The sequence below is a fragment of the Ciconia boyciana genome, chromosome 1 (assembly GCF_034638445.1).
Source record: "Ciconia boyciana chromosome 1, ASM3463844v1, whole genome shotgun sequence".
Lineage (NCBI taxonomy): Eukaryota > Metazoa > Chordata > Aves > Ciconiiformes > Ciconiidae > Ciconia > Ciconia boyciana.
In genome coordinates, this window is record NC_132934.1 from 46,088,422 (window position 1) to 46,111,030 (window position 22,609).

At 37.6% G+C, this 22,609-nt stretch overlaps 2 protein-coding genes across 5 annotated transcripts in view; one reads left to right on the forward strand and one right to left on the reverse strand.

Annotated features, from left to right (window-relative positions):
* Positions 1-290: 290 nt before the first annotated feature.
* On the reverse strand, positions 291-7,527 carry CCDC59 (coiled-coil domain containing 59). Its single transcript, XM_072864555.1, has 4 exons — positions 7,392-7,527; positions 5,839-6,061; positions 3,278-3,377; positions 291-538 (listed from the first exon to the last, which is right to left on the reverse strand). Exons 1-4 carry the CDS (start codon positions 7,519-7,521, stop codon positions 377-379), a joined length of 615 nt encoding a protein of 204 aa, XP_072720656.1. The 5' UTR covers positions 7,522-7,527; the 3' UTR covers positions 291-376.
* Positions 7,528-7,668: 141 nt separating this feature from the next.
* METTL25 (methyltransferase like 25) overlaps positions 7,669-22,609 on the forward strand; it is a 65,196-nt gene continuing 50,255 nt past the window's right edge. For all 4 annotated transcript variants that reach the window (XR_012043003.1, XM_072864516.1, XM_072864526.1 and 1 more), the window contains exons 1-3: positions 7,669-7,927; positions 15,859-16,023; positions 20,841-20,941. Coding sequence is in view for 3 of the 4 variants with exons in the window: in XM_072864516.1 (XP_072720617.1) it covers positions 7,669-7,927; positions 15,859-16,023; positions 20,841-20,941 (525 nt within the window). In the remaining variant the exon portion in view is untranslated. The remainder of the gene's footprint in view (positions 7,928-15,858; positions 16,024-20,840; positions 20,942-22,609) is intronic.

The following is a 22,609-nucleotide window of genomic DNA, read 5'->3' on the forward strand; positions in this document are numbered from 1 at the left end:
TGTATCATTTTACTCAAGTAAGCATAATCTTAGTAGTCACAATTGCAGGAAGTGTTAGAGCTAGAAAACAAATGCTTTACGCTATGTAGATTTATGTTCAGATGGCGCTAGGCTCTAACAATTTCGAATTCAGGATATTACATAGCTAAGAGAATTTATGTTTAAAAATACAGACCATTTATTTTCAAGGTACCGGATCTCTCTCACTCTCAGCATAGGATACATACTTTCAGGATGAATATCCTCCACTATTGGACTCACGAGATAAATCAAGCCAACGACAAAAGTCATATAGAAGCAAAAAGACATTATTTATTGAAATGAATAAAATGTCCACAGGTAACTCAAGACCTGTAATTAAGATGTATGCAGAGGTTTATGTATTTTGCTGTATTTTCTGAAGAAGAAACTCCATTTGTAAGTTTAGATTTGGCTGTCCTCTTTTTGTCTTCTTACTCAATATTTTATAAGCTTCCATTTTCTTTTGCTTGTACAACCGTTGAGCTGCTTCTCTTTGTTGTTTTCTTTTTTCTGCTTCCTGAAATTAAACAGATATGATTATGAAATAATTACATACCTTCTGTGACTATGAAGCTATCTATAAGTAATAAAATTTCTTTTTGTAAAGACGCTGGCAATTAGGTATTGTACTGACACTAGAAACATCATTACTCCTAAAAGCTGAATCAGGACTCTCTTTCAGCACATACTGCAATCAAAAGATACTATATTGCCTAAAGCTTCCAGAGAATAGCCAAGTTTTCTTCAGCAGAACATCCTACAGTAAGGTTTGTCACTAAAATATGTACTACTTCCTTTCCACGAAATGAGCTCCTTGACTTTTTTCCTTAAATGACAAAGTGGCAAAAATTTCCCACTTTCTCCTTGTGAGTGCAAGAAAGAAAGAGTTTGATCCAGTGGCCCCCATGTAAATGTCTTGCCAACCCAGATGTGCTAGGATACTGGCCACATCTGCATGGGACTGGCAGATAGGATATGGGACATATCTGGAGCTGGAAGTTGAGCAAGTTTGTAATACTAGGATAGCATCGCAAGCAGCATTACCTAAGGCAACTTCATCAGGACCAAACTATTAGTGACCTGTCCTCTTCAAAGCAACACAGACTGCTGTCTTTATCAAGAGAGGGGAGGGGAAAAAAAAAAAACCAACTAACCAAATTTTCAACTGTACAAACTTCCCGTGTTGAGAGGACAGCACACAGGCAACCAAAACACTAATGGAGGCACTTACACTATATGGATAATCATCATGATATTATGTTCAGTTTTTATCAAGCAGCTTACACCCCTGTCCTCGTTTCAGAGAATGTGCTGGTTTTGGTTGGGATAGAGTTAATTTTCTTTATAGTAGCTAGTATGGGGCTACAGCTTACACCCCCTTCTCTAGTGTTGTACTTTTAGTAAGGAATTTGGGCAAACATCCACAACAAACAAGCTAACTAGCTTGCTTCACTTATAGCATGTCCTACCAAAATATGCAAGACATCACAAATCAGACTGAAGGACTGCTTCAGTTCATTTGGATGATTTCTTCTCATAAAATTTATTCTTTGAAATGCAGTGCCATGCTGACCACAAAGGCAGATGTTTCTGCAGAAAGCTCAGATGATAATTTATCAATTATGTTATTGTTTTCCGTGACATAACTAGCTTCTGTGATGTACAAAAATCAGTAAGAATGCTCTGTGATGTAGAATATACAATTAACCAGAAATGACCCAAGAAAATACTTCGAAATAGAAATCTAAGAGGCCTCTGGGGGGAAGAAAAACCTAACAAACCTGCAAATATAACATCTCTCCATTCAGAATGCTTCACATATTTTACCCTAACAGTGATTAATATCTTTCATTCCTTTTTTTTTTTTTAAACCAGAGTAGCATCGACTAACTTACCTGTAATTCACTTCTTATCTAATAATTTTACTGCTGTTCGGCATACTGTTGTAAACAACATTAATTTAAGCTACCAACCAAATGCTTACTCAAAGCAAGAACATTTATCTTACTTAGGTAGTTGTTACTTACGTTTGTATTTTTCCTGATTTCTACTAAATCCTAGCTTTTTTATATAGTGTGGAGGCCAAAACTGTGACTTTAAGCTTATTTCTTTTCCCAAAATAAATAGCAGCAAATCCAGTGTTTGCTAACTTATGTGACTGTAAAGTATGTGATCATCATACCAGTATTCCACATAAATGATTACTGTTATTGTGGCACTTATTTACTGTTTGTTTTGCCTAAATATCTTGAATAAGACCAAAAATGCTAACACCTTCCCTCAGGCAACTCTTCTGTGCTGCTCAAAGAAAATTCCTTTCAGTCTTGCTGGGTTTTTGTTCATTCCCATTTCCTCTAAATAAGCTGGTCATAGCCTTCATTTCTTTTAGCATGATCTGTATCTAACATTCAAAAAAGAAGCTCTCAGCTGAACAACCATGTAACTCGCCCAGAATCACAGATCAGCTTGCAAAAAACTACTCTAGTTTTCAATACAGCTAAACTGAAGAAATAATATGTTTTATCCAGCTATATACTTATGTAATATTTATACAGCAGTTACTGAAATTTAGTTTGTGAGCAGCAAGTTACACAACTTCTACAATGTTACAATGTGTGCCATTTTACAGTGCAACGAACAATGTACTGGGAGAGAACAAAACTAATTAAATAAGGATGTCTCAAACAAATAACTCAACTGAGTTATTCAACAATGATAATATTAAGATACGCCCTGTAAGAATAAGTCCCATTAAATTAGAACGAGGGGAAAAATTACTAAAGATTTTGGCCGTGGATACGATTACATTTAATTGTTTCACTGTTGGTCAAAGCACAAAAAAAGGTAAAATGAAGACTGCATTATGAAAACACCATAAGAAATAGGATGGATATTTCATTTTTCATCACAAGATTATGGTATTGTTATTACTTCCCCTTCTACAATATTTAAGAGGTCTAGCATAATCCACTGGGATATGCAGATCAAGCTCTAAGTTTTTCTTGATGTACCAACTGACATAATAAAATCCGCTAACGGCAACTGCAAGACAAAAATAGTAAGAGCAAAGACAATGATAACTTCAAACATCTGCATGGCTGAATATTTCTGTCAAGCTGAAAAAGACTGAAAGAATACCAATACCTGTGTTCCTCTCATATGGTCCTCTTTGGGTCCAGATGGAAGACTGACAGGTAGAAATGGTATTAATCTAGTCTTTGTCTACAATCAAGAAAGATGTCTGTTTAAGATTTACCTCTTTTTTTCTAGCACGCTCAGCCTTTATTTTCTCATACTCTTCTTTTGCCTTCTGATTGGACGTTTTCTTCTTAAACTTCCCTTCAGTCATAACTGACCTATGAGAAAAAGTACATGTACTTCAGGTACGGACTATCACCAAGCAGACATAACCATATATCCCATAGCCACTGCAGAATCAGAGTATAGCCTTCCACTCTTCCACTGTTTTTTGCATATTTGGGGAAATTAATTAGAAATACAGATTTACAGATTACATAAGTGACAAGCAAGGCTCATCCTTCTACACTGAATGGATACCAATTTGCACTACTCTTACATGATACCCAATGCCACTACATGTCATGTGATAAGCATCTAGCATGAATGAAAACACAGCAAATTAAACTCCTCCAATGCCGAGTGTATTGAAGACTGGACTGCACAGAACTTTTAGTAACACATATACCTTACCTGCTGGATCTTCACATGGATGGTGTTTCACCAGGTTTAAAGAGTGCCTAAAAGAGGTTTTTTCCCCATCATACTAGCTCTTCAGAGATAGAAAAACTGAATGCACTAGCTTAGAGCTGTGTTATCTCTTCCTAGTTCTGACATATGGATGCAACTGCAGAGATACGAGCACAGTCAGCTGTTACCAGATTGCCTGCCAGAGAAGTCAGGCTGACATGGCAAGGTGAAAAAACACAGTAGTAACAATGCCTTTCTAAAAGTTTCTTCTTGAAGGAGATGGTATATTATGGTTCTTAATGTTCTGAAATTAGGAACTGAATTTTCCTTCACAATTTCAATACAAAAAACTGCCCAGGAATCTTTCAAAGAAAACAGTAAAGAAAACCAATGCCATTTGTCTGGCATTTACTGTCACGCTACTTTGAGTAGATTTTTCTGGTTATTTAGTTCTAAATTTTTTTTCTGATTTACAATAAAGCTATTATATAAACAGTGACATTTCACACTTGAAAAACATAAGCTTTGCTAGACAGTTAACAGCTGTTCACAAAACAAGTTTTTGATTATTATTCACACTACAAAAAATTGAGAACTAGCCATCGTCATCTAGGACATTTCAGACAGATGATCAAAAGGGACAATGAAGGTATTTACTCATACTTTCATTTAGAAATACCACACTTTTCAGGAGAGGGGAAAAAAAAAAAAATCTTTGCTTTATTCTCATCTCCATCTTGTGGCGATACTGTGTAATGACACCTCATCTTCTCAGAAGTACAAAACTACTTAAATTACAATATATCCTAAAATAGAATTACCTAACCGAAGTCTTATTTTACATCCCCACGGAACACTGAAGTCTACCTAACAGATTTTACGTATCACCCCAACTCACAGATTAGCAGACAGATTTTTTCAGAATTATTAATTCTGGTTTACAATCACAATGACCATAGTTTAAGCAAAAGTAAAAAATCCTCTGGTTTAAAGAAAAATAGTCCTGTTTCAGACATGCCCATGAATTAGCTGCCTATTCCAGACAAAACCCGACCTTTCTCCCACTACTGGGCTTAGATCTGAATGCCTTTTCCCCCTCTCCTGAGCATTCTTCCCTGGAAAGTTTAGATGTAGATACACCTGGAAACTCCTTATGGCACTCCTTGTCCTGGGGACAAAAAGGCATTATCTCAATCACCACACTTGAATGCTGTTTAAAAACACTGCCACGACAGTGTTAGACCTGAGTGACTATGGCTTTTCATTTTACTGACATACCTAACCAAGATTTCAGGGGGAATTACTGTCACACGGTCACACTGAAAGAATGGTTTAAGTTCTCTGACATTTGTTAGACCACAAATGAAAAACTCCATTTGACTTTTCCCAGTTATTATAAGTAAATTTAAAACAAAGCAAAAAAGCAAAAACCCAAACACCACCGGCAAACTATTATGACATCTCTATTATTTAAAATTATTACTTTGATCAAAAACATTTTACTGCCTTAAGGTTTTACTAAATCCTCCATTTCGGTTTTTTTTTTAAGTTCATAGCTAAAATCCCTCCAAAACTAACCATACCACAAAAGGATAACTGCACATAATATTGCTCATTCTAACAGAAAAACAGTGCAATATGAAGAAAACAACTTATCAAACTGGGAACAGAAAGATAATGCAAAAAATGTTCCTAAAAAGTGACATTAATTTAAAAATACTGAAAATCAATTCAAAGGAAAAATCTGTAGACTCAAAAGCACACTACCTGAAACGCAGGCTCTTCTCTTTGTAGGCATGGTGAGAAATTAGCCAAATACTTAATGCTCTTGGGCTGAACCTTATCCTTAAAGTACAGTGGTAACTGTCATATTATTTCTGTGGAATCAAGCCCTAAACATCATCAATTTTGCTTTTTGCTTCTCATGCAAACACAACAAAGCTGTATGTTTAAATTTTCTAACAATTAGGAAAAACATTTAAGACCTAATGGCATTTTTTTAGTACAGCAAATCACCATACTGAAGTCCATGTAAAGTATAAGATCTAAAATATTTCTTTAATGATGGAAACAACTACTTGTTTTTAGAGACGTATTTCAAAAACTTACTCTACTGCGTTATTAAGTTTTTCTTCTGATAAAACGGAATCATCTGGAGCCCTGCGCCGTTTCTTAAGCATTTCTTCCTCGGCTAGGTAAAGATGTTTCAAGTGCTCTGGATAAGTATCGGTAAACTGATTATCCTGTTGTGAATGGACCTTTCTTCCCTTTTTCAACAATTTCCTGTATTGTCTTTCGATCTTCTGTTTTCTCCGAAATGCAAATCCTCGTCCTGAAACCATAAGAAAAAGGGTTAAACACACCTGCACTGAGGTAGTACCAAACCATTCAGTTGTTGCCAGGACCATTTCAATCCATTTTTCCTTCCAAAATAGGAAAAAAACCACTATTTGTGCTAATTTTAATAAGGACCAGTCAAAAATTCAAAGAAAAAGGACTGTTATAAGCCTGTTCCCTGCCGATGCATTGCAGCTTGTACAGATTTACTGAAAATTATCACCTAAACCCTTGAAACAACATGCCATTGCAAACATACTACTTAATGCACACTCAACATTATACACCTTTGTCAATACTTTTCGAATCCAGTGAAAGCATGTATTAACATTTCACTTCTCTCCTACTTTTGACAGCTTCATAAGCAACATCAGAATAGATTCCTAAAGATAGTCTCAAGAAGACAATGATAATAGTAATACTGGCTGCTTAAGCAGTCTGCAGCTGCAATGCCACAGGAAAAAAAGTCACTAAATCCCTGTATTATACTATATTAATATCCCATTATACATTTTCACACAAATATTAGTTTTATTGCTACTACCTTCTTTCTACACCTGTCCAGGAAGAGCTTTGCTGCAACTTCAAAAGTATGCTACATCATAGAATGATTTAGCCTTAAAGGAAACATCAGATAATGGTTGTTTCAATCATTATATAACCACTTATCAATCTTAAGTTAAACATGTCTTTTTCCTAATATGTTAATATGTTATTTTTTATTGCATTAGTCTTAACAGGTACTGACTTTTATAATATTCATTAACAAAATAGTTTCTAAAGGCAGCAAGTCCAAATTAGTCCCAACTTTTCCTTCGATTCTTTCTCCAAAGTTGAAATTTCAGAAAAGTGCTGTAAAAGCCGATGTTCTTTTTCCTATTAGTTTATTTTTATATTTGCATACCTACCAGTCAATAATCCGAATCTGTTTCCAAATACACTTCTATTTTAAATATACAGCTTCACAGAGAACCGCAAGTGGTCCTAAAACGGAGAACCATCGCTACCCGGCCCGAGCGCACCACCAAAAAAGAGCCGGTTCCGCAATCCTGAGGTCCGGGAGCTGCAGCCGGACACAGGCTGTCCCCAGCCAGCCTTGCAGCCACCAGCCCGGAGCCGATGACGGACCACTCGCGTAACGTGCGTGCAACCACCGCTCGGGCAGCGGGCGAGGACGGGTCTCCGAGCTCCGCGACACGTAACCCCTCACTAACGCAGGCAGGTCTGGCCCCGGCCCGGGCCTCCCCCGGCGCCGTCTCTCCCACCGTGACGCCGCCTCGGGCCCGCCGGGGGCCGGTCGCGGCTGCCCCCCGCCCTCGACTCACCCTCCTGGACGCTGCCCACGACGTCGCGCAGAAAGACGGGCCTCCACAGCCGCTTTCGGCGGGGACCGCGGGTCCCGGCGCCCGCATTTTCCGCCGCCGGTCCCGGCCCGCCGCGCCGCGCCGCCGCCATCGCTCTCCCGGCGTCGCGCAGCGAGAGACGTCACCGAGCTGCGCCGCCGCCACTCGGCGCTCGATTCACCCGCCTCCGTAGCTGACGGCGGCGGCCCGGCCAGCGGCCCCGGCGAGCCGAGCGCAGGCCCCCGCCTTGCGCGGCGCCATGTCGCGGCCGCCCCGCGCGCTGCCGCCCCAGCTGCCTCCGGCGGCGGCGGTGGGGACGCTGCGGCGCGTGGCGCGGTTCCTGGCGCGCGCGCTGCCGCTGTGCCGCGCCCACACGGTGGAGTTCTACACGCGCGGGCTGTGGGAGCGGCTGGTGGCGCCGCGCCCCGCCGCCGTGCTGGAGGCGCTGCGCGCCGCCGGGCCGCTGGCGCTGCGGCGCCCCCTGGGGGAGGCCTCCGGCGCCGCGGCGGCGCTGTGGGGTGAGTCGGGGCGGGGGGCGCCGGCGGGGCGGGGCCGGGGCGCGGGGGTCCGGAGGGCGCGGGGGTCCGCAGTCGGGGCGGGAGCCCGCGGGGCCGGTGGCGTTCACGGCGCCGCTGCTCTGGGAGGTGCGACGGCCCACAGAGGTGTTGCGGCAGCGCGGGCTCCCGTGGCAGCGCGGCAGCCTCCCGTTGTGCGTGGGCCGCAGGGGCCACCTGTAGCGGCCTCCCGTTGTGCGTGGGCTGCAGGGGCCACCTGTGGGCCCCTCGGTGGCTCCCCCCTTCCAGCCGCCTCATGCTCCACGTGTGACATCGGTTTCTTTTCTCGCTCTTAAGGCCCCCTCATTGTCCTCCTCTCTATGTTTAAAATTATCTTCCTTGCTTTTAAAAAAAAGCAGCTCAGCAGAGTGGTGTGAAATTCTCCTGTATAAGACAGGAGAATTTCACACCACTCTGCTGAGCTGCCTTTTTTTCCTGCACCTTTTCCCGCTGCCTTCCGGGGCCGTTCCCATGTTGTTGTTCTGTTAGCCTGCCTTCAGCTGAAGCCGGTTCTGCTTTTTCACGCCTGCCTTTGCACCAGCAGCGCTCATCTTTTCCAGGGTAACGGGATGTATTTGGAACCGTCACGGTTCAGATAAAGTATAGCCGTGGTGGGAGGAATTGCACTTCAGGAGGCTCTCGGTAGTGACAGTTGTGATGATGGTCTCATTTTATAAATTTCATCCTGTTCGTTTAGAAACGAAATGAAACTCCTAACTGTCAGACTCCTTCGCTCTGACTAATTTCTGAAGAACAGAAGTAAAATGAACCAAAAAAGACCCCTCCACACGAGTGGAAAGATGTAACAGTTAAAAGTCCTCCAAATGTCGAAACTCTGGAAATGTGGAGGACAGCTGGAAAAGGCTTAAAGACCACTTTCCTAAATATCTGTAATAATGAGTGTCTGGCAAAGGAAGACAGAAAGCAGTTTTGTTTCTGACAAGACCTATTTAAGAAGCACTTCATATTTTTGGTAGTTTTCAAGTAACTCAAGATGAGGCCAGCTATGAAACTGTATTACTGAATTTACTGCAGTCCAAGTAGAAGGGAAGCATACCAGTAATATGCTTTCAGGCAGAGCACAGAAATGAAGATAAAGCATCTGACAGGTATGTTATTTGGGGGGACTGAGCCCCAGCAAAGAGATCAGTTTCAAAACTAAGGTAAATCTTTGACAAAGGTCTTAGCCGAGAAAAACCTGCATCATGCCAAAGCTTATGGAACGTAGATAGCTCTCGTGTAGTGTTAGCTCTGAAATGCTAGATGAAATGACACGTGAGACAGGAAAGCACACTGAGTGTAATGGAAGGGTCCACAGAAAGTAGCTGTGTACTTTTTGGCATAGAAGACAACCTAAGATAATGATTTGGATTTGGAAGGAGATTGAAGAACTGTGAATTGCTACGTCACTTGTAACATTTCTCTCTTGGATCTAAAGACCTTCAAAATATTAACTGTAAGACTCATTTTTAAAGGGTTGAGGTATCTGGGAAAAAAACCCACAGAATTTATTTGTGCATGAAAAAGACACTGGATTATGAATTAACTTCAAGAGCCAGATGGAAACAAGACAGTGGTCCAGTCAGCAAAAAAAGTGTTGGGAAGCAGCGAGGAAAAACTTTTAATGTTTTTGACAGGTAACGTCAGAGTCAGAACTGATTCAGAGCAATGGGACATAAAATTAAATGTAAATAGAGGCTGGAACAAAACTAGTTATTAGATGAAGTCATCAAAAAGAAAACACTAAAGGAAAATTACCCTGATCTTACCTGTTTCTATGGGAAAGCCCATGAAATGATTCAGACACTGAAATGGTGGCCTGTAGAGTGGAAGGAGAATCAGGAAGGCAGAGTATTGTTTTGTAGATTTTAAAATTGGAAAATCATTTAATGATCTACATTCAAAATGCATGTTACAGAATCTGATACAGAAATTACTGGAACAAAAGACAATTTATGGCTAAAATGAAGCACGTGTTTTAGAAGGGTATGAAGCCTTCACGCTGTGGCTAAAATACAACATTTCTTCTTTGGTTTCTGCAGGGGTTATTTCTGCTCATTAAAAAAAAGAGAATTGATTTTTGTCTAGCTTCAAAATTATAGTATGCTATTTAACATTTGGAAGATTTTGAGACACTCAAAATTTATCCAGTATTGTGACAAAATTGGAGGTACTGTAATGGAATGGGCATGTGCTTGCTGATTTGGTGGTTCATGCCTGACTCGTTGGACTGCATGGTATCTGTCCATCCAGTCATATGCTGAAAATACATCATAGCAGAATATGAGCTTCTCAGTGAAGGTACGTGCAAACATCTACCTATATTTGAAAATGAATGCACTGGTAGCCTGTATTCAAATTAGGATTGAGAAATTTAATATCATAGCTTGAGTGCATTAATACAACTTAATAACATTAGAGATCAGAAGCCAACCATTAGAGATCTTGAAACCCAACATAAACAGAAATGACTCTTCCTTATATTTCTCAAAAATATTAATTGTATGTGTCATTGTTCTTCAAAATTATCAGATATTTAAATGTTAGTTATTTATATTTACCTTGAAATGGGTACTAAAAGGCTCTCATAACATGCTATAATTCATAGAACTACCTTTTTTTGGAGTGTGGCTATGAGAATAGATTTATTTTGCATGGTCAAATGACATTGTGGTCATGTACCCCAAATACCTTACTCAAAATACGTGTAAAATGACGTTTTGATTTCACATGGTAAAACCTTTGCTTCCTAAGAGTTTTAGAAGTTTTACATTTATACATTCACAATCCCCAAACTATTATGAAAAGTTTTCTAGAATCTGTTCTAATAGGGATCCCAAATTAAATTATAGGGAAACATAAGCTACATTTGACAGAATTGATCTGAAAATGTGAAGTTGTCAGTTCATACTCGCATAGCTCTGCAAACTAAAAAGTGACATTATTGCAAATTGTCACAAAACTGTTATTCTGCACAATATTTTATGTTACTAGAGGGATTTTGACAAATACATATGCTGAATTGTAGTTTTAGAAGCAAGCAAGAAATGACAATTCTGTTGTACAGTATTATATGCAAGAAGATAATCATGTTATAGAACATAACATGTTCTGTAAATCAGTTTCAAATTATATTTTCAGATACTCATCAGATGATATTTCATTATAAAGACCATATAAAGGGTAGAACCCTTGTTTTCAGTTGTACTCTACAGAAAAATTTCAAATCCATTTTTAGATATAGAAAACTTTTATATTTTTATACATCAAAAAGCTGACATTTGCCATATTGCATCTTGTTTATCACGTCATTGCTGTAAATTGGACACAGGCACAGAAAAATCTGTGTTTAAGTATTTTCATATTTTACTGTAAATTACTGTTTGTACTATAATTCCAATTTTTTGGCATATGTATCTTTCCTCTGAAGATTTATTTGCAAATGTATGAACTGGTTAAAAGACATACTAGATTTCATCTTGTGAGCAACCAAAGTAGAAACAGTTTGAGAAAAGTAACATTTTTAATAGTCATAAATAATATGTAGTCTGACAACTGCCATTCTATAGCTTGAAGTCATGCTTTGGATACCTTAATATTGTTGGGGTTTTTTTCCTTTAGTTGGCAAGCTGGGATGGCAATTTAAATTTGGTAGGAGTGTTACTACAGACGGTATACTAGTGATCTTATATGAGATCCTACTAGTTCTGTTCATGTTCTTCCATCAGATAACTGAATTCAGGGGAGTTATAGAACATGGGTATTACTGCATTTAATTTCAGTTAAGTGAGATTTGTAAGGAGAGTTAATATATTTTATGTCAGGTGCTGAAAAAGTGAAAGCAGGCAAGCAGTGGGTATATAAGCTTTTCACAAATTCTGACAAGCAGAAAACTGCAGATTTCAATAATCAGTCTTTAACCTAGGAAAGTTATGAAGTTTCAAGATAAGTTTTGTTTGTGCGATATAGTGGGATCAGCAGGAAGTAAGATGAAAGGAAGATTGGGTTGCTAAATACGGCGAACTCTAATCTGCAGAATATTTGCTTATGCTGTTGATCTTGGTGAGCTATTTGAAAGTCATGTGGGAAAAATAAGGATAAATTTCTTCAGGGTTTACTGATTTTCCGTATCAGTGTCAGGGTAGTGTGGTGTAAGATGGGCATGTGCATGGCTGATAATAGTTTTCTTTTTGTACTGTAGCAAGTTTGTATATGTAATTCACATGATGTTTATTTCCACAGTGATTGTTGGGTGAAAGTTGCCAATGAGGTATATAATATGTATTCCTTACAGAGGAGATGAGAGATACTGGTTTTTCTGTCTTTTGGATGATGGCTGGTATTGTGGAAGCAGAGTGTCTAGTCAATGGCATTCTTGCGTTTGGTAATTTGGTAGATGTTAAGGGTATGGCCATTACTGTGTCCAAGCACTCGATGTTGATCCAGTTTGAAGAAAGATGATTATAGACATTGCAGTAGAAATTGATGAGCGAGCCCTAGCTTTCACTCCAGATATATCTGGAGTATAATTACCTAAACAAAATAATTAACTCATGGTAGCTTGTGCAGGCGTGTCATCCTTGTGTGCGTATTTGTGCCCATTTTTTGAATTAACTATTCTCTGCTCAGAATGACTTTTCTGGATGAAGATATATATATATGCTGGCCTAGACCTTGTAGAACCTTCCGTTGGTCTGGGATGCCATGCTGGGTTGAGGTGGTAGGCAAGTCTGATGCTTTGAAACAAACCTTTTCCAGTATCTGTTTCGGTACCGTGCATTGAAGAACTGGTGTTAACATTGGCATAGTGAGTTTATGTCCAATAAAGGAAACTAATGTACTTAAAGATCCTGCCTATTGTAGCAAAACAAACATGTCTCAAGTATCAAAATAGATCATGTTTATAAACAACATATAGGTACCTAATTTGTCAGTGACGTTTGCATTAATTTCTGCCTTTTGCACTAAAGCAAATACATAAATGTAATATTTATGACACCTATAGGATATTTCAGGTTGTTTTATATTTTTTCTGTTTATTTCTACTAATACTACTAGAAAGTTTACATTAAGAACAATTCTAAGCTGCTTAATGTTACTGAAAGAATGCATATATTACTGAAATAATGCACTTGGAGTCAACAAAGGCATCTTCTAATGGACTCGTTGTGCAACAGTGACATGTTTTCATGAATTTTATTGCTATCCTGTTATATAGAGGGAGAACGGCAGTATTTCTTCTTGTACCCCCAAGTATCTGATGTCACTGTAATGATAGAAAGCATATCTTTTTCCACTAGTGATACAGTTCAGTGTATTTAAAATATAAAGGTCAATTAAAAACACCCAATATCTAGCCAGACATTTTGAAAAAATACTGCTTATAAACCAAAATACATTTAACATGTATGTATGAAAATGAAAATGACAAAAATCAAATTTTATTCAGACGTTTCTCATGCATCTCACGTTAAAGAAATATTTTGTAACAGGATGACATTCCAGTGTACTTTCAAATCTCCTTTATTTCGTATAATGTTATGTCATGAAGAAAAGAAGTGGATTTTGGGGGAAAGGTTTTTGCTTGACTCATTTTTGTTTTGTTTTGTCATACAAGACTGGCCAGTGCATTTAAAAATGTGTGCCAGTTGCTAAAAAGCTTATATGTTTCAGTGTTACATGCTCCAGTTTTCTAAAATGAAAAAAAAAACCCAAACCATACTGGTCACTAAGGAAGTAAAATTTGGAGATAAAGAACAACATAAATGTATATTAGAATGGGCCAGACTTTTCTCCAGTGTGTTATACTAAATACTATACTAATTCAAAGGGGTCATAATATGCATGAAACAAAGTGGAACATCCACTTCTCATAAAGAAAATTAGATTTCTTCTTCACCTGGCAAAACCGCTGAATGGCTGGCTGGTCAAAATATCCCTCTGCACCTTTTGGCTTAATGTCTCATATCTACCGCTTTCTCAATAATTGTTGGCATATAATTGCTTGTTGAGTCTCTTAAACCTTGTTCTCTTTCTTGACAGATTAGTGATTTCTTCCCAGTGCATCAGACCTAAAGATTTCTATGCATTTTTACTGATTCAGCCTACATTCATTTTGTGAATGTCTATAAATTTTCTGGAATGCTGTTCATTCCCAGAAAATCTAAAATAAGTTAAAAGAGTGAACCTCCCTTAAAAATAAACTGAAATTTTCTTCTTCAGCAATAAGTCAAGCTGTGAAAGTTTCTTGTAAGAACTCCTTGTATAACATTTACCCAGCAGAAAGCAAAAATACTCTTTGTGTAGATATTCACCTCCTTTTACGGTTGTTGAAACTTTTTTTTTGGGGGGGGGGCTGGGAAGTGTGCAGCAATTCTGCACATTGTCCAAAAGTGTTTGATTGTCTTATCCCATTATATTACTCTCCTCCATTATTTGCTTGATTTGAAGGTATTGTCAGAAAGGAAATTTATTTTTCTTCAGTCATTTCAAAATGCACACATCTAATTTCTTCTCTTTCTGTAACATATCTTACAGAGACATTGGAAAGCAAAATTACCCCTTCTCCCTAAAAACTGTATAGTCTTTATTCTGGTTTAGTGTTTCTCCCTATTTCTGTTCTCGAGTACCATGTTACACCCTTATCCTTCATGAAGGTTCACTAACTAAAAGTTACTGGATGTTCAGAAGTTCAAATAAGAAAGTCGTTTATAGAGAAAGGTGGCTTTCTTTTTTGATTTTGTAGTAGAGAGAAGTAGGGTAAGAAGCGCCATGCAGACACTGAAATAATATTAATTCTAGCCATGGCTTAGACAATATTTATTCTTTCTTAGGTCCGAAGTTTGTTTGCTGGACTTAGGGCTTTGTAGTGTAATACCATGAAAATTAACATGTTGACACTGTTGGGACCGTTTTCAATAAATTGTAATATATGCATGACCTTTAATTGTGGTCATACAAGAAAATTAAGAGCATTAGAGGTGATGTCAATAAAAACAGCTGTATCCATTGTCATGCAGGTGGGGAGGGCAGATTTGGAAAAGCTACCGTGCTAGGTATGTACTTGCTCAACATCTACCCATGAGACAAAAGGCAATCCAGGAGACATTTTCTAAATCTTTGTAACAGTTTGTTTGCTGGACTGGTTAGCTTTTATATATTTTAAAAGAATTACAAATATTTAAAATTATTAGCAAAACTATGTAGAATTCACAAATTTTTTAGCTAAAATAGAGAGGAATTAGACAATACAAAACAATCTCAGAATTAATAAATTATTCATACCAATATGTTTCACTTAAAAATAAATGTACATTTTAGAAACTAAGAACTAAGTAATACCAAACTGAAGCATTTCATCCTGAGTCAAACAAAATATGCGTTGGAATCTAACTTTGGCTCACACCTGATTGGTAATAAAAATTAATTTAGTTCTCCCAGCAGATTCACCGGTTACAAAGCAGCTTGGAAAGTATGTGAATATAAAGATTGTAAATCAAAACATTTCATATATTGAACAGCTGCATTTCTTAAAATATCTAGTAGCGTATATTGTCAGCTGGGGGTGACCAGGAAATGTATCATGAGCAAGTTTGTAAACAAAAGAGAAGTGATAATGTTGACTGATTTCTCTTGTTGATTATACTAAAGTAGCTCTGCTAAAACAATAGATTTTTCCACATTTACACTAGTTCAGCTAAGAGCAAAATTTGACCTTGGTTCTGAAGGGGGAATACAGCTGAAGAAAAATAATGAGTTTTCCCACTTATGGAAGCAAAATAAATGCTGACTTCTGTCTGATACTAAGTATTTATTGCTTGTCGTTCTCTGTCAGCACTATTACAGAGATGTTAAGCAGTGTTTACAAAAATCTTGTCTTTTTCTTTTCTGTGCAGATGATGACACATTTTCCAATGTGTTTTGTGAAAACTCTAAGAAGCTTATCAATGTACATTTATTTGCCCTGGCTGCTAAGTATTATTCTTTGTCCAACCTTGGAGTGTGTACCCCATTAGAAGACATATGTGAAGCACTGAGAGGAGACAATCAAGGAGCAACAGGTATATTTACATTTGTATTTAAATTTTTACTTATTTGCTATAGGACCTGCAGAGTTTTGGGTTTGGAGGGTGGTTTGTTGGGTTTTTTTCGTACATGCTTCTCACTTCAGTTTTCCTTTGTTCCTAGATAGTTTCCTTTGTTTAGAAAATCGATTCCCTTGCTAAAATTTGAGCAGAGGGGTCACAGCATTCAGTAGCTATAGACCCTTCCTGAGATTCAGTTTTAAAGGGGATGAGATAGACAAGCAGGCACATCATTATTTGAGATATCTTGCTAATTCCCTTTGTTTTTCTTCTCCCTGAGTGGCAGGAATCATGGTTGCTATTCTTGCTTTTGTTTAAGTGCCTTACCCTAAAATCTGGCAAGTGGGTTTTCTTGTTACATCTTTTGTTTAATATGAAATATGTGCTTTGGCATTAGCTGAATATGGCCCAGTAAGTGTTTGATGTCTCAAAAAAAAAAAAAAGATTTTATTCATTCTGTATTTTTTGGACCAATACCAATTATATGTCATAAAACTAGAGTAATTTCATTTTCTGTAGTTAAAGAAATTGAATTAAAACACTCAAGTTGGCATCAAGTTGGACACTGGAAGTCTTACTCTGGTTATATTTTTTGTATCAGATGATAAACTGGCATTTATACTTACTTGGACTGCCGTCATTTTCACTGAAAATGTGCTCTTCATGGAGTCCTCAGTCTTTATAGATTTGTCACTGTCTTTCAGATTTCTCATTAGTTTTTCGGAGACAGACTGAGCAGCTCTCTGCCTTTGCCTTCTAGTGTGTTTTATCCCTATAATACATTAAAACTCTGATGTTTCTTCTAAATGATAGCACCATTATGTATATGTTGGGCATCTCTCCCATTTTCTACAGCAATCTTCTCTTTCCAATTTTGCCATTTTCCATGGTTGGCTCCCCAGTTTTTCATTTCTTCAGAAACACTAAAATGCCATAGCTAAGATAGTCGTAATGGTTTGTTCTGCATTGGTCTTACTTTCTGGCTTCTTTCCTTCTGCTCTTCTTTCATCTGAAGCCCTTTTTTCTTGTTTGACAACTGTATGCTTCTTTTCTTCCACTTGCTTTTTAGCTCTTTTCATTTTTATTATGCTCTCATTCCCTGTGTTCTCCTTAATTTTCTGTAATTCTTTAGTTCTACCTTGTTATACTCATACTTGAGTTAATACCTGGATTAGCTTTCTTAGACAAAACTACAAGGATTCTTTCATCTTCTTGTCATGCAGAATGGAGCATCAGGAATAAGGCAATTGCTGAATATTTTGTTCTGTGTCTTGCAGGAGTGCTGCTTGGTTGGATAACTGGGTTTGTGATGCAGTAATTCTAAATTGTACTTCATAGAAAAAATAAAACATGTTCCAAATGTATACAATGGTATTATAATTCAAAACCTTTGTGTTGAATTGGCAGTAAGTATCAGTTAAATTAACTTAATTGAAGTTCCTGGTAATCATTTGGCAGAAACAAAGTACCAAATTATGGATTCATAACATGCAAGTTGCCAAATGAAAGTTGTGATCTTTTAACTTTAAGCTATTTTAGATATTTTGGACTTAATTCTGCATTTCAGCAAATATATTCATTTCCTGACATACTAAAGCTTGCAAGTCAAGAGAAGCATAAGTCTGAGAAAATTGGCAACTTCACGATGGCTTTGCTCATATTCTGAAAAATATGCATCAGGATAATTCCATTTATGTTTCAGATGTTTTTAATACATTTTCTTGTTCTAAGACAAACATGCTTATGAGCCTATTCCCAAGGTTGCATACTTGCACAGTTCTCTAACTTCTTCACCATCTTAAGGTAGACATATTGCTATCCTTCCTTGGAATAATTGGTAAGCACAAAGGTTTTAAGCGTATTGTGGACACAGCTACTCAGAATGGAGTTCTGAGTCTAAAGGGCTTTCTCCATTGCTTCCTGACGAAGGTCACTGTGGTCCTTACTGCACCATCAGGTTGCTTGCACTGAGCACACAGGGTCCAGAAGAGCCTGGCCAAAGGGAGGAAGCCAGCAGGGAGAATTTCCCTTGTTACAGCGTTCATATCTGATACAAGAAGTGAGGGTTGCTAGAGTATTGGATTAAGGGTACTCTCTACCTTTGCAATGTGTTTATGGCCAGGGTAGTAGTCATGCAGTGACTATTAATGAATCTGTCTTTAAATTCCATGTACTGGAATATCACTCCGCCTCAATGTTTTTTTTAGTGTATGGTTATCCCAGTCCCTCACTCTGGCTTATGGAATTAAGTCATAGTAGTGTAACTTCTGTACAGGTGGTGTTGGCTGGTGTGGACTGTGAATTTCTTTTTTTTATCTGGTGTATCTGAATTTCCACAGGTAGCTATAAAACCACAGCACCCTGCCATAGGAGGTCTTAGGAAGATCTGCATTAGCCCTGTATAAAAGACAGTCTCTCCTCAATTTGTTCAGCTTCACAACTAAACATGTAGTTGTAAATGGCATTATAGAGTTGAAGCAGTTTTTCAAATGGAAAACAGCTACCTGTGCTAGGGGTTCACAATGGAAATAAGCAACATTTCAGTACCAGCTGAAACGAGTAACATTAAGCTTTCTGTTAATCTGTTATATCCAGGGTACTTCTGTGAAGTATTTGAACCCCACTTTCTTTTTTATTACAAAAGGAGATGGGTCTCTAAATTTCTTATGGTTTTTGAAATTAGTATTTGTTCTGCTTGCATCAGTTGTACACATAATAAGGAAATCTGCCTATATAATTATTTGTTTCAGGAAAGTAATTTTGTGATAGCAGAATGCATTTACACAGTTTGTTTAAAACTAGTATACATATTTTTTTTCAAATTTGCAGTTGTCTTGGCAATATAAAACAGTCCCCAAATACAGTTTTTCTATTAGATTGTAATATGTCGGCTTGTTTTTCAAAATAATGTAAAAAGCCTATCAATTTTGCAGCAAATGCAGCAACAATAAAATTTATAAAAAATCCATAATTTTCTGCAAGCAGTATCATTCTCCCAGAGCTGAAATATAAGCGGAGTGTTCATTCTGAAAAAAGTAGGAAAAGAAGTCTAAAAATGGTTAAGTAACTTTGGTAGCTAAGGTGATAAATACTTTATATATGTAGGTATAAGCAAACTATGATTTTTCTACCTGGAACCTCAGCTTTTGTAATTTGGGTCTTGTTTCTGGATTTCTGGATTTCTTCCATGTTTGAAATACTTAATTTGGCTTAAATACTCTCTGAAATGGTACTTCACACAGCATTACCCCATTCAGTCTTTTGAGTTCATACTATAGCAAAGAGTAAAAGGTGCAATACGCGGTGATAGTTCAAAGTGACAGTGCTGCTTTGGAGAACAGTCAAACAACTTTTATTTCTGTCAAGAAGTTAAATGACTGTTTCTTCCTGTTCCCATTCTGCTTTTTCTTCTGATGAGCCTATCCAAACACAAAAATGGTCAAATATAAACGAAAAAAGAGACCTTTTTTTTTTTTAAAATAATTTTTTTCTCTCATTTGAAATGCTTACAAATTGAGAGTTTTTTAGGACACCGTGTAGATCTTCACAATTTTAAAGTTAAGGAGAATCTTTAGTGAAATGACAAACACTTGTTTCTGCTATTTGTTTTGTTTAAAAGTATTTTAGTCTATTTTTTCTTTTGTCAGTTCATAGAGTCTATATTAGATTTTAAGTATTGTCATAACAGTTTTTTGTAAAAAAACAGATGTTTAAGAAATAGAGAGATCCTGTGGGTTTTGGGGAAAATAGAGAAAATACTAGGTTTCTCATGAGCTCTGTTCAATTCCCCACTCTCTTTTAAAGAAGTAACACTCTTGGCCCTGTTCCCAGCATGACCTGATCAAGGAATGAACATAGTTTTTGAGCAATGATCAGTTTCTGGACAGATGAACACATACTGTGCAAAAAGCAGAGAATGGGAAAGTATATTAATCTGCGTAGTCATGCAGAAAAGTCTTGTTTTCTAGGAGCATGCTGATCAGTAACGGTCCATTTTCTTCTACCATCACTCAGACTTGCAAAAATTTCCATCAATTTAACTAGAGCCAAGTGTACTGTAGTGTTGGTCACCTAAGAAAAATGTGTGGGTTTCTCCCAAGGGAGCGACTTCTGAGCTCCTCCTTTGGTTGCGGGATGTAGAGATTAGCAGTGGGTGCTTGGTATTCTCCACAAGCAGTAAACCTGTGGTAGAGATTGACTCCATCTCATTAACACATTCTCCAGCAACACTGAAATGAACGCATTTCTACCATAAAGATGTAACAGTTCTATAACCCATCCATAGGGTAAATAAAAAGTGCATCTTCCTTTGAATTTCCCCAGCATTGCTCATAACTTTTGAGATATCTCCCACTTGATATTGTGAGCAAATCTGCAGAACTAGCAAGAGCAAATCAAGCTGTACTGTGTGATTATTAATTGTCCCTGCCCTTATATTTTATATATGTAAAGGTAAATGTGATAAGTGACATAAATATTTTTTAATGAACAGGAAGAAATAGTATAGTTTTATAGTAGAGGCTATTGTCTCATATCTGGTCAAGCATTAGATATGCTACATCTTAAACTACACTAACAGTACTATGTTTTACACTGTGTTGTATTTTACTAATTCATCTGCAATTCAGAAGTTTAATCTTGTAATAATTTAGTGAGTTTTAATTAAAAATTACTATCCTTAAAATATAAAAATACTATAGCATATTTTAGGCTGGTATTTTTTCTGATTGATCACAAATTATTTATTATTATGAGTTGTGTTAATGTGTATTTATTTTCTTAATTTGATACAGGTATCAAAACTGATGAGTTTATGAATAATAAGAAATCACATGAAGTGCAGGTGATGTCAGAGCTGGTAGACACCATAGCGAATTATTGTGGTATCAAGCAGGTAAGAAAGCATTTCTTACTGTACATTACCGTGTACCTTCCAAATTATTCTCCTTATTGTGTTCGAATACATAATTTTGATATTCTGTCACTGCTGTTCTTATTTTTCCTGTAAAAAATTGTAGCTAAAGAAGAGCCTTTAGGGCCAAGCTGAAGGACAATTTTGTTTACAAATGTGTCGTTCCAAAGGAGCTGCCTCTCAGTGAGTCATAATCATTTTATGACTCATGAAAAATGTTAAGAAATTATAATCATCCTCTATATGTTGAGCAGCTAAAAATTGTACTGCTTTTTGCTATGCATGGGTAGTGCATTGTTTATCAGCATTATATTGCTGGCAATTTACCATGAGCATTAGTAGGAGAGCAAAACTTCATTATTCTCCTTCTGTCAGGCACACAAGGGTGCCACATAGAAACCAAAGCAGAAAATCTGAGAAATATTGAAAGCTCATCTTATTCTGGCACAAGAGATTTAAATTGTTTCCTATTGTTTAATGCTGTTCACCTTTATTTAACATGGATTGAGATCTATCAATTAGGAATTTAGTTCTGATCTTTTTAGTTTGAAGAGAGACCAGATTAAGCAGAGATTTATGTAGTAGAGTGTGTATGACGTACATTTGGTAAAACATGTATGAGATCTGGACACCCAACACCATTATCAGCCAGCAATTACTCTATAAATTGGCCATTTCATACATCAGATGGCACATTCATCCTTGGATGGTGAAGAATTGCAGGATTCCTTTCTCAAGTTTGATTGTAACTTACCCTTTTTTTTTTTTACATGTAAAAATTTTTACATGATTGCACAGTGCACTAGATCACTGTTGCATTAAAACCTTGTAGATGTTTACTTATGGATCTGTTGACAGAACACAAGCATCACTACAATACTTGACTTTTTTGAGTACTGTATTTCACATTCTATTAGACAAAAGTACACCAATACCATTTCCTTGGTTTACATACATGTAATTTTTCTGTAAGCTTTTTCAATGTTAATGTGTTTCTGTTGCATTCCATGTCTTAGACCTTTGTTGCAGTAAGAGTAAGTTTTTAAGTATCCGGGTAAACTGAGTTGGTTTAATCATTTTAATCTCTGTAATGCTAGTAGCTGGCTAATGTAGCTTCATCCTTGCTTTAAAGCTTAGATGACTAGTGGCTCTGGACACTGCATTTGATTCCTTCCTACATCTAAGCTGCACTTGCTTTCTGTGCAAGGGGCTGTAAGTGTAAATGGAGACTAATTTCCTCTGTCCTAATTTTCATTCCCACAAAGATTTGTGGAGAACGAACTGTATTTGTTTAAAACCAAAGATTAATAAGGTATCTGCCCAGATTTTATGCTGAACATATTCCCTCTGAGCCTTTTTTTTTCCTAAGTAAGTATGTCTTGAGTATAGAAATGAATGTATCAGATGTGAGTCAGGGAAGAGACAGCTGCAGCTGGGCAGGCCAAGTCTGTATTACTATGGTCTCTGGCATATCTTGTCCCCCATATTGTGCCTGGCCTTTGTAATGGGAGAGGGCTAGTTGGCCTGCTTCATACCTGCACCAGGGGGGTTGCTAAGAATTAATGGTGTGGCCACTCGTGTGCCGGGGGTAGAGTACATGGCCGTGCTCCGGTCGGTTTAGTGGTGGAGATGTCACTGCAGCGTCCCCCG